The 13,016-nt window shown below is 37.8% G+C and overlaps 1 protein-coding gene across 6 annotated transcripts in view; it reads right to left on the reverse strand.

The window, feature by feature from the left end:
* The window catches only part of METTL8 (methyltransferase 8, tRNA N3-cytidine), a 99,488-nt gene that overhangs the window by 20,341 nt on the left and 66,131 nt on the right, over nucleotides 1–13,016 (reverse strand). For all 6 annotated transcript variants that reach the window (XR_010341475.1, XR_010341474.1, XM_064373378.1 and 3 more), the window contains exon 4: nucleotides 688–1,058. Coding sequence is in view for 4 of the 6 variants with exons in the window: in XM_064373378.1 (XP_064229448.1) it covers nucleotides 688–1,058 (371 nt within the window). In the remaining 2 variants the exon portion in view is untranslated. The remainder of the gene's footprint in view (nucleotides 1–687; nucleotides 1,059–13,016) is intronic.

A 13,016-nucleotide genomic window follows, 5' to 3' on the forward strand; every position in this document is an offset into this window, starting at 1 on the left:
CTACACGAGATTATCGCAAATTATATATCTCACTTATTTCCATTTCACCTAAAAAGGGGTAATAACAAACAGAGTAAAAATTAAGGCCAAAACTTAATTGGTACTTAAAACCGCCCTCAGATTAAAATGAAAACAGACAATTTTTTTTAAAAAAGCAACAAAACCAAATTTAAACCACAAGATTAAAACTTTTTTTTTTTTTTTTTTTTTTGGAGACGGAGTTTCACTCTTATTACCCAGGCTGGAGTGCAATGGCGCGATCTCGGCTCACCGCAACCTCCGCCTCCCGGGTTCAGGCAATTCTCCTGCCTCAGCCTCCTGAGTAGCTGGGATTACAGGCACGCGCCACCATGCCCAGCTAATTTTTTTTTTGTATTTTTAGTAGAGACGGGGTTTCACCATGTTGACCAGGATGGTCTGGATCTCTTGACCTCGTGATCCGCCCGCCTCGGCCTCCCAAAGTGCTGGGATTACAGGCTTGAGCTACCACGCCCGGCCAAGCTTAAAACTTGACTGATTAAAGACATGAGTCCCTTAAATATTATTTATGCACAAAAGTATACTGAATGCTTATTTAGATTTGATAGTTTTCCACCAAAAAATCTGTATTATTAATAAAATAATACAGAATATACATTTTCATATTATTAAATGTCACCTCCCATTTTTGTCCCTTGAACACAGTACCTCTAGTATCCTGAAACTGGCATTGCTACCAGGAAACAATTCAGTCTTCATAGGTCCTTTTTTGTGTTTTTCAGAGTCTAGGTTGGAAAAATCAGATTCTGTTTTGCTTTGACCTTCTGAAGAGCCAGAACTCTTCACATAATGACTTTTTTCTTCAGGCACAGTAGGACAGTGCATTCTTGAGAAACAATTTGTAGCACTAGTTTTTACATGATCCCATGATGATTCTCTTGCCTTCTCTTCAGTTTTTTGATCAAATGGAAGAATTTCAGGAAATTCCCTCAACAGCCAATTACGATCCTTGAAAAACTTATTCTTATGAATCTTGTAAAATGTGTCCCAGTATTTACTAGCTTCTCTCTCAAACTTAACTAAAATAAAGAAGAAGAAAAAAGATTTTACTATGAATTATATTTACCTTTAGCTACTATCTTGATAATTAAATATTGCTAAACATATATACATTATCATTTATAACAATTATATTTACTAGTGAATAACTTTAATATTATAATATCTTAATCTATCTGATAAAAGGTTAAAAATACAGAGCTTTAATTCTCTCAAACTGTGTCAGTGTGTGCGATATTTAGTCCTACCCATGTAAATCTGCTTCTATCTTAACAGTTTAGCCAATAAATTTTTGTGAGGAATATAATCATTGCAAACAATTTCTAACAGTCTAATTTTGTTATCTTAACAATCACATTGTTACCAATAACCTGTGTGGTTTTTTTATTATCATAAAGAAAGGATGAGGGCTGGGCGCAGTGACTCACACCTGTAATCCCAGCACTTTGGGAGGATGAGATGGGTGGATCACTTGAGGTCAGGAGTTCAAGACCAGCCTGGTCAACATGTTGAAACCCCATCTCTACTAAAAACACAAAAATTAGATGTGTGTGGTGGTGGACACCTGTAATTGCAGCTACTCAGGAGGCTGACGCAGGAGAACTGCTTGAACTCAGGAGGAGGAAGTTGCAGTGAGCAGGGATCGTGCCATTGCACTCCAGTCTGGGTGACAGAGCAAGATTCCATCTCAAAAAAAAAAAAAAAAAAAAGGAAAAGGACAAGCCTGGTGCAGTGGCTCATGCCCTGTAGTTCTTAGGAGGCTGGGGCAGGAGTGCTTGAGCCCAAGAGTTTGAGGTTGCAATGAGCAATGATTGTGCCACTCTCCAGCCTGGGTGACACTGTGAGACCCTGTCTCAAAAATAAATAATTAAAAATAAAAAAGAAAGGACATCTCATTTTTAACGTATTTACAAATACAATTTCAGCATAATAAATGTGCAAATTGGTGATCAGACAGGAAATTTCACAATTATACACAACATAATTTAAGAGCTAAAAGGGTCCATTGGAATAATTTACTCCAACCCCCCTTTTTGCATTTGAAAAAAGGACCTAAACCCACTTGTTCCAAGTCCTAGAGCCCTATCACAGTGAAATGGTGGCCATGTCTCCTGACTCTTGGAGTCTGAAGGCCATCCCATAACTCCATTCTTCCTCCAACCTCCAAGGCATCTCTTCCTACTGACATCTCCCAACATGAAGCCTTAAAGAAAATTTCTGATGCTCTTAAAACAAATATGCATTTTATGATGCCATCCTAGAGTCAGGGTTAGGTCAACAATCTCAGAGCTTCAGGTAATTTTTAGCTTTCTGCCTCTTCCTATTTGCACCTTAAATAAATAAAGCAATTCACTCTCTCCCTCATTTAATCAACAAACATTCCTTTTTCTTTTTTTTTTTTTTTGCATTTTCAGTAGAGACAGCGTTTCACTATGTGGGCCAAGTTGGTTTCGAACTTCTGACCTCAAGTGATCTATGTGCCTTGGCCTCCCAATATTGGGATTATAGGCGTGAGCCACTGTGCCTAGCACATTCCTTCCCCGCTCCTTTTCTTTTCCGTATTCTTGGGGTGCTACAGGAAATAACAATTTCTTGAGTGCTATTATGTAATAGGCTTAATCCATGCATTAGAATTACTTTAACCTGCTGTAGACACATGCCATTTTTAAAGTGCTTTCAAAGAATGCAAAAGTGTTCTTTCTAGGAATACAGAATAATTTCCAAGATTTGGTGTTAGGTGAAAAAGCAAGGTATATAACAGTATCTATATTCTGTAACCACTCATTAAAATATGAAAATACATGTGTATGGTTACATAGAAACATTCATGTACACACACACACACACACACTCTCTCTCTCTCTTACTTGTAGAATGTATGAAATAATTCTGGAAGAACAATTACATAATCAGTAATACTGTTTGCCTCTAGGGAGAGGAAAGGAGTGGCTGGGGACCACAGTTGGGAAGGAGATTCAAATCAAAATTCAATTTCATTTGAATTTTGATCCATGTGAATTTACTACATGGTCCTGAGGCCCTTATAGTTTTAATTTTCTTCTTTCCAATTTTATCTTTATGGCCTTGTACATGGATCTCCACCCATCTGGCCACAAGACTTCCTTCCCATCAAGGCTGAATTGTATCTCGAAGCAGGACTGCTATAAAGACTGAAACTCCCATCTGTATTTAACATCTGAGAAATGAAAGTAGATCTCTGTAACAAAAGAATTATGTGATGTTAAGTCCAAAACATGCTCACCTCTGCACTAATGGAGAGAAACCTATCTATGGTTAATCTAACCTATACATTTGTCTTTTAAATAGTTCTATCTCTACCTTTTTTCCTTATTTTTCAACAACTTTGTTATGTCTCCACTTTAAAAAATTGGAGTGTGCCTGATATACTGTGTAAGAAAACAAATAACACTGAAAATCAGACTCAGGAGAAATTATAAAAGAGTCAAATTTCCCCAGGGTCTTCTCAAGTCTTCCTTCCTTTCTTTACCTTTTATAACTCATTCCATGCAGTTAAAAGATTTTCTGCCTAACAAAAAGCAGCCACCTAAGAAGACCCATATTTAGTGAAATGTCTAGTATTTGAGTTTAAAATATCAAGCTACATGTGAAGTGAGTTTAAGCCTAATTACCAGTAACTAGAATGTACTGTAATACTATATCTTGATTAATTTGTGGGAATATCCCTCTAGGAATTAACTGGGGTAGGGGAATTGCAGGGGAGTAACCTAATAAAAGACATGCATAGCGGCCGGGCATGGTGGTTCAGGCCTGTAATCCCAACACTTTGGAAGGCCAGGCATGAGGACTGCTTGAAGCTTAGAATTCAAGACGAGCTTGGACAACAAAGCAAGACCCTGTCTCTACTTTAAAAAAAATGTGTATAGCAGTTCTATTTATTTATTGAGACAAAGTCTTGCTCTGTCACCAGGCACCAGGCTGGAGTACAGTGGCACAATCTCAGCTCACTGCAACCTCTGCCTCCAGGGTTCAAGCAACTCTCCTGCCTCAGCCTCCTGAGTAGCTGGGGCTACAGGCACGTACCACCGCATCCAGCTAATATTTGTATTTTTTAGTAGAGACGGGGTTTCACCATGTTGGACAGGATGGTCTTGATCTCTTGACCTCGTGATCTGCCCACCTCAGCCTCCCAAAGTGCTGGGATTATAGGCGTGAGCCACCACACCTGGCGAGCAGTTCTATTTATATTAGGAAAAAGTGGGGAAAACTCAAATGCCCAACAACATGGGAATGAGCAAGGGCGTGGTGGCTCATGCCTGTAATCCCAGTTACTCGGGAGTCTGAGGCAGGAGAACTGCTTGAACCTGGGAAGTGGAGATTGCGGTGAGCTGGGATCACGCCATCGCACTCCAGCCTGGGTAACAAGAGTGAAACTCCATCTCAAAAAGATAAATAAAAATAAACAAATAAATACAGGATAATAATATTAAGAGAAAATACACAGAATAGTATATACATTGATGGCAGCTCTAAAATTTATTTGATAGGCATTCATAACAATCAGATGAAAATCTGAAGCAACGATAACAATTTAATCATTATTAGGTACTTCTTTCTTTTGCAAAGCTGTATCTACTTCTCATACAAAGATAAAGAATCTTAGCTGAATTCTTCATTCAAATTGCCTACAGAGTTTCCTCATTTGATCAAGAGTTTGAATTACAGTAGTATCTCTAAAGTCTGTTTAAGCTCTAAAAATTCTGTGTACTTTCCTATTAAGCCCCATGAATTTATGGAGAACATTAAACATTATCAGTTCTACAAACTACAAAATCTTGGATCAGATTGCTGTTTTAAACATGAGTCTGTACTACTGTTTTAATTTTTGCAATTTAAAGAGAAAATGAATCTATAGTGATGTGACTGCAATCTGGTTCAGAAACCAAACATGTCAAGCATCTAAATTCAACTCTAGCCTATGTAATCTATAAAAATAACTTGATTACTATTAGTAAATGATAGCCAGGGTTTGCTAATATACATATTTTCAAGCCTTTTTCAACTACTTCCCACTCAGGAATTAGGAGAAAATAAATCAGATAATTACATAAATTATACCATTAACAGTAGCATTAAAAATAACAATAACACATATTAAATGTTTACTATGGGCTACACACTATGTCAAATGCTTTACTTGGATTTTTTTTTCCCCTATTTAATCCTAGCAGTATCTCTCAGATAGATTTTATTATTCCAATTGCAGAGAAAAAAAATTCAATGTCAGAGGGAATAAAGAATTTCCCCAAGGTCACCCAGCCAGAAAGAGTAGTCACGTCTGCTAAACTCTAACGCCCATGCTCTCACCCATTACACTACACTACTTCCCTAACACACAGTCAGTATGAATCCCCTCCAAAATAACTCTGAAAATCATCTCTGCTTTTCTGATTTGTACTTTCTTCTCAATTATGAAGTATTAAGTTGAAATTAAAACCTCAGTGTGGCTTACAATCAGCATAAATACATTGTAAAAATAATGCTGATTGGAGTTACCCTTCATTAAGACAGCAGAAATACATAATTAAACTGCATACTTTGAATTACAAGAAATATAAACTGTGCAAAGTTATATGATGAAATGATGAGCAATAGGAACATTAAACACTCTATGAGAATAGATAGGTTTGTGGGATGGAAACAAAACAGAGAAGCAGCACCAGTGGCTAGAAGTTGGCTTTTTTTTTTCTCTCTCTCTTTTTTTTTTTAACTTTTTCTTTTCTTCTTTTTGCCAGCTGCCTGTAAGATCGGAATTTGGCTTTCAGCAGCTTCTCCAATCAATGCTGGCAACTTCATAGCTCCCAGTAATGTGTGAGAGCTTCTGAGACCCCACAGCTTGGTCAATCATCATAATTATGATTATGAGACAACAAACACCTTCAGTGTATGATTTAATTTCCTGAACTGCAAGAGTATCTGTGTTAACAGAGGAGTTGGAGGAGTTCTGCTCTGACCAAAAAATTCAGTATCAAGCTGCTGGTAAGGCAGGTCAGTAATGATAAAGTAACAGTGTGGAGAAATCTGCCCTGTCTTTATCTTGTCTAACTGACCTTATAAACAGGTGCATTAATGATGAATTTTTCTTGAAGGAAAATTTTTTTTCTTTTTTCTTTCCTAGGCTGGTGATTCAGAGTTAATTGCTTTATGCCAGTGGCAGTAAGAGGGATGTAGCGATCTGTTTACAGCCTGATGAAGCAACTTCTCAATTATTCACTTATTAAATTCAATACTGCCGAGGGAAAGAAAAAATATGCACACTAACCATCCTTAAATATTCAGAATTCATTCTGAATCACACTGAACTCACAACTAAGAAATTGAATTAAACCATTTATGTATGACACATATAATATGATTAATATGAATTATGAAAATTTATTCTAAGTTGCCATGTAACAAAAAGCAACTTAAAGTTATTTTTGCACATCAATTACGCAAATACCTGAGCTCTCAAAGTTGGAAATTTCCATACATCAATGAGAAAATTCACTGTCTAATAAAACTCTTAAACTTGTGAAATTAAAAGTAGGTTTCTAAGAGCACTGCATAAAATTTTAAACAACCAAAGTCAACTTATAAACAAATAACCTAAATTTATAAGCACAAAACTCTGTTTTTTATTTCACATAGAACATCCTCTCAATGGTAAGGTGTTCACGAAGCATAGTGAGACACATTCTTTTGATTGACATAGATGACTTTCCATAGGTAGATAGTTATTATTTACAGGATATTTAAAAGTAAAAATAGCAGCTGCTTTTGTTATTCAGTTTAAAAGACCCATTACATTTGCTAAATAGCTGAGATAGGACACACTGGAGATTTTTTTTTTAGGAAATTAGAAAATATAATTATGTTTAATTATGTTAACTCAAAAATTGTCAAATGTATCTTCCATTTTTCTGAATTAATTTGCTTTTAAAAGAAATCTGAAGGCCAGGCGTGGTGGCTCACACCTGTAATCCCAGCACTTTGGGAGGCTGAGGCAGGTGGATCATGAGGTCAAGAGATCAAGACCATCCTGGTCAACATGGTGAAACCCCGTCTCTACTAAAAATACATAAATTAGCTGGGCATGGTGGCGCGTGCGTGTAATCCCAGCTACTCAGGAGGCTGAGGCAGGAGAATTGCCAGAACCCAGGAGGCAGAGGTTGCGGTGAGCCGAGATCGTGCCATTGCACTCTAGCCTGGGTAACAAGAGCGAAACTCCATCTCAAAAAAAAAAAAAAGAAAAGAAAAAAGAAATCTGAGCTGTAGTAAAATTGAAAAGAAATCACGAAAGGGAAATGTGTAATTAAAAATCATTAATCTGGGCAATCTTATTGAAAGAAAGGAGGGCCTGGATGCTAGTTTTTCATTTTTGTTTTTTTTTTTTTTAGACAAGGGCTTACTCTGCACCCAGCTTGGAGTGCAGTGGTGCAATCACAGCTCACTGCAGCCTTGACCTCCTGGGCTTAAGTGATCCTCCCATCTCAGCCTCCCAAGTAGCTGGGACTACAGGCACAACCAACCATGCCTGGTTAACTTTTAAATTTTTTGTAGAAATAGGGTCTCACTGCTGCTCAGGCTGGTCTCAAATTTCTGGGCTCAAGTGATCCTCCCACCTTGGTTTCCCAAAGTGTTGGGATTACAGATGTGAGCCACTGCATCCGGTCCTAGATGCCATATACATTTTAATCACAGAAATGAAATGTCAACCATCCTGCAGCAAATGACTATGATTTGTTATGCATAATTTCTTACTTTCAGATTGTGAGAGTGTTTCTTGATTTCAGTTCTCACCAACAGCTGAGACAATATGTGAGCAATGGGAAATGGGAGTGACAGGAGAGCCTGAGACACACAGAGACCAAAAGAATTGTGCCAGAGAGTTGGCTAGCATGGGAGAACAACCAGTATTTCCTCCCAGTTGCATTAAAATAAAGTGAGATAATATCGGCAAACAGTGCTCCTGCTGTATAATCATCTGCATATAGAATTATACATATATTTACATATGTACATGTATTTTACATATGTACATGTACATCAAATATATACATATATCTGCATATGTACGTATTTGCATATGTACATGTACATTAAATATATACATATAACTGCATATAGAATTATACAATATTATACAGCTCCTGCTGTATAATAATCTGCATATAGAACTCTGTGATGGGAGAACACTGGCTCTTTCAAAGACTTAGGACTCTCCTAGGTAAGAAAAGATGGTGGTTCACAGAGGCACTTGCCAAAGAGCCAGGTCACAGCTTTCTGTGGGTTCTCACAGTGTTTGAAAGTACAGCTTTTAAACAATCCATTTGCCTTGACTCATATTCATCAGAGACATTAACCGAAGCCTCATCCAGGGTGCTGGAGACTGGCAGGTCTGTGATCCCTAACAGAAACTGCACTGGGTGGCTCTCACTGTAACGTTCTGTCACTCAATATGGTTCCTCAGAACAAAAGCATTCTTCCTTTGCCACCCTCTGGGCAGCCTCAGTTACTGCTCCGTGTGCCTTTGCTTACATGTGATAAGATGGTCATCCCCATAATGTGTTCCTTCTCTCTGCAGTGGTCACCTGACAGGTATGAAGCCCACCACACCGAATAGTGTTACAGAGGGGATGCAGAGGGGACCTAGCAGAAGCCCCTACCTCTTTGAGTCATTTTGAAATGGAATTTTTTGTTCTGTGTCTCCACAGCAGTCAGAAAACTTCCATGGAAAGAGACTAGACATACTAATAAGCAAATCAAATGCTTTAAAGTAGTATCATCAACCCTCTCCTGCCTGCCTTTCCTGCTTCTATAGAGAGAGGCCAGTCACCACCTTTCTATTTCAGTCACACTACGGTTCTATGAGAACTGTCATTTTCCTTTACTGTGGTTTCCAAGGCCCTAAAATAACTTTCTCATTAGCTTCACTCAAGTTCATTGTTAACATAAATAGGACAAAATAGGCAGTCATATACAGAGCACTTTAAGGGAAGATTATCAGCACTGCTCATCTATTTATGTTCTAAATGGAAATATTGAAAAATAGGACAAAAAATCCTTAGTTTTTCATATTATCAGGAAATTTATTGTGGATAATTTTTAACTTCCTGGAAACGAATTAAGATGGCTGATAACTTTTAATTCAGTGTAGGCTTGACTCTGTCTGTCACATCCAGGTGGCCACTAGCAGAAGCTTAAGTAATGTGGAAAATATGTCTGTGCAGCTGCTGGCAAAGAAGCAGTTATACTTCCTCAGAAACAGTGACAGAGTTCCTGCAAAGGAATGCAATGTTGGCTGATTCGTAAGCAGTACTGACACTGATATGCACCCTCGAATCCAACCCCAATACTCCCTGGCCATATTCCACTCAGGGACTTCATGGTTGAAGCTTATAAAAATAGAATGATGCCCCTGTGGATCAGGTGCTCTTTGTTTTTGTCCACCCTCCAGGATACATTAAGGAGCTTAGGAGGAGGATGGAGAATTGGCTCTACGAAATAGCAAATGATACCATAAGATAAGATAGGTAGGCACTGCCCTCTTTACTAGTTAAGGGCAGCTAATGAAGACAGTCTCATTAGCTCAGGCCCCCCAGCTACCTTTGCTTCAAACTTTAGCCTCAATTTGTGGACTAAAGTCACCAGAACAATAGTTAACTATCAGTGGGATTAGTGATCTTCCCTATGCTTGGCTTACACAGAGGAATGCTAACATCTTTCCCTGGGGAGTTCCAGGACAGCTCATCAATCAAGAAACAAAATTCTATCTCAGGGGTTGGAAACCTTGTTCTGTAATGGGTGAGATAGTATTTTAGTCTCTGTGGGCCAGCTGCAACACTCTTTGTTGCAACAAATCAACACTGGCTATAGCTCAAAAGTAGTCATAGACAGTATGTCAACAAATGAGTGTGTCTGTGTTCCAATAAAGTATTAACAAAAATAGGCAGCAGGCTGGATTTGGACCATAGGCTATAGTTTGCTGAACCTTGCTTTATCTAACAGTTACACGAATGTTCCCACAAGGGTGACCAAAAAATGATGACTAGAACCAAGTTATTGTGGCAAAACTAATCTATTGTATTAGAAGCCAGAATAGTGGCTCTTAAGGGCCACCATTTGTGGGATTGGTGGGGTCAGGGGGAGTACTGTAATTGGGAAGGAGCACATGGAAGCTTCTGGGTTAATAGTAATATTCTGTTTCTTGATGTGAGTGATGTTTATATAAGTGTGTTCACTTTGTGAAAATTTATTGAACTATGTCAGAATTCATTTATCAATTGTATAAATTTCTGTGTCTATTTTATACTTAAACTATTTTTAAAAAGAAAAAAAAAGAACCAACATGTTCTAAGGGAGAAATCATTTTAAGAAAAACAAGGAGGAAAATTCTATAGAGAAGAGTATAGGAGTTGGGCAAAGTGTCTGTGGGTTCCCAGCTATGCAATGAGGACAACACAGGCCAACTTTTTTTTTTTTTTTGAAACAGAGTCTCACTCTTTTGCCAGGCTGGAGTGCAGTGGCACAATCTCGGCAGCCTCCCAAGTAGCTGGGACTACAGGCGTGCTCCACCACACCCAGCTAATTTTTGTAGTTTTTTTTTAGTAGAGACAGGGTTTCACCACGTTGGCCAGGATGGTCTCAATCTCTTGACCTCGTGATCTGCCCGCCTCGGCCTCCCAAAGTGCTGGGATTACAGGCTTGAGCCACCATGCCCAGCTGACACAGGCCAACTTCTTTGGTTTGTAGTGTGCATTTTTTTTTTATTGTGATAAAACCACATAAAATTTACCATCTTAACTATTTTAAAGTGTATAGTTCAGTAAAGTATATTTGTATTGCTGTGAAACAGACCTCCAGGATATTTTTATCTTGTCAGACTATTAACTATATACCCATTAAATGACAACTCTCCCTTTTATGGAAAAGTGTTTATGAAATAACATGAGGTTAAAAAAGTAGATCCCCAAACTATGTATTATAATGACAACTGCTTAAAATTATATACACATTGGGTAAATGTTCTAAATGGTGAACTAAAAACAATTATATTAGATTAGTAGGATTAAGAGGGAATTAATATTTCCCCCCTTTCTCTAGTCCTTGATAACCACCATTTTTCTTTCTATGAATTTGACTACTTTAGATGTCTCATAAGTGGAATCATACAGTATTTGTCTTTTTGTGATAGCTTATTTCACTTAGCATAATGTCCTCAAGGTTCATCCATGTTGTAGAATGTGACAGGATTTCTTTCCTGTTTAAGTCAGAATACGATTCCATTTTATGTATATACCACATTTGCTTTAACCATTCATCTGATCATGGGCATTTAGGGTGCTTCCATCTTTTGCCTATTGTGAACAGTGCTGCTATGAACATAGGTGTGCAAGTATCTCTTTAAGACTTTGCTTTCAATTCTTTTGCATATAAACCGAGGTGGGATTGCTGGGTCACACAGCAGTTCTATTTTTAATTTATTTTTTTTGGAACTTCCATACTGTTTTCCATAGCAGCCACACCATTTTACAATCCAAACAACAATACACAGGAGCTCCAATTTCTCCAAAGCCTTATCAATGCTTGTCATTAACCTCAGGTGATCCACCCATCTCAGCCTCCCAAAGTGCTGAAATTACAGGTGTGGAGCCACCTTGTCTGGCCTCTTCTAGCTATTTTGAAATGTTTAGCAGGTTATTGTGAATTAGTCACCCTACTGATTATTGAACATGAGGTCTTATTCCTTCTATCTAACTGTATATTTGTACCCATTAATCAATCTTTCTTCACCCCCTACCCCTTCCTGGCCTCTGGTAATTAACAATCTATTCTCTATTTTCATAACATCCACTGTTTTAGCTCCCACATATGGATGAAAACATGCAATATTTGTCTTTCTGTGCTTGGCTTATTTCACCTAACATAAGGACCTCCAGTTCATGTTGCCGCAAATGATAAGATTTCATTCACTTTTTAATGGCTGAATAATATTCCATTGTGTATATATACTACATCTTCTTTACCCATTCATCTATCTGCAACAGACAAGAATGCCCACTTTTTCCACTTTAATTCAACATAATACTGGAAGTCCTGGCCAGAGAAATTAGGCAAGCAAAAGAAATAAAGGGCAGCCAAATTGGAAAGGAAGAAGTCAAATTAGCCTTGTTCACAGACAATATGATTTTTTTTTTTTTTTTTTTTGAGACAGGGTCTCACTCTGTTGCCCAGGCTACAGTGCAGTGGTGGGAAAGTGATCTTGGCTCACTGCAACCTCTGCATCCTGGGTTCAAGTGATTATCCCACCTCAGCCTCCTGAGTAGCTGGGACTACAGGCATATACTACCATGCCCAGCTACATTTTGTATTTTTAGTAGAGACAGGGTTTCGCCATGTTGGCCAGGCTGGTCTCGAACTCCTGGCCTCAAGATCTGCCCACCTGGATCCCCCAAAGTGTTGAGATTACAGGCGTGAGCTATTGCACCTGGGCAACAATATGATCTTATACTTAAAAAACCTAAAGACTCCACCAAAAGACTGTTAGAATTAATAAATTTAGTAAAATTGCAGGATGCAAAATCAACACACAAAAATCAGTAGCATTTAAATATGCCAACAGTGGACAATCTGAAAAAGAAATCAAGAAAGCAATTCCATTTACAATAGCTACAAAGAATATAAGATACCTAGAAATCAATTTAATCAGATAAGTGAAACACCTATACAAGGAAAACTATAAAACACTCATAAAAGAAATTAAAGAGGACATCAAAAAATGGGAAGATATTCCATGCTGATAGGTCCCAATAATTAATATTGTTAAAATGACAATTCTACACAAAGCAATTTACAGATTCAATGCAATCCCAATCAAAATACTTACGACATTCTTCATAGAAATAGAAAACAAAATCCTGAAATTTTTTTTTCTTTTTTTTTGAGACAGGTTCTCA

Source organism: Aotus nancymaae, unplaced genomic scaffold (genome assembly GCF_030222135.1).
Source record: "Aotus nancymaae isolate 86718 unplaced genomic scaffold, 86718_ANA_hifiasm-v0.15.2.pri h1tg000008l, whole genome shotgun sequence".
Classification (NCBI taxonomy): Eukaryota; Metazoa; Chordata; class Mammalia; order Primates; family Aotidae; genus Aotus; species Aotus nancymaae.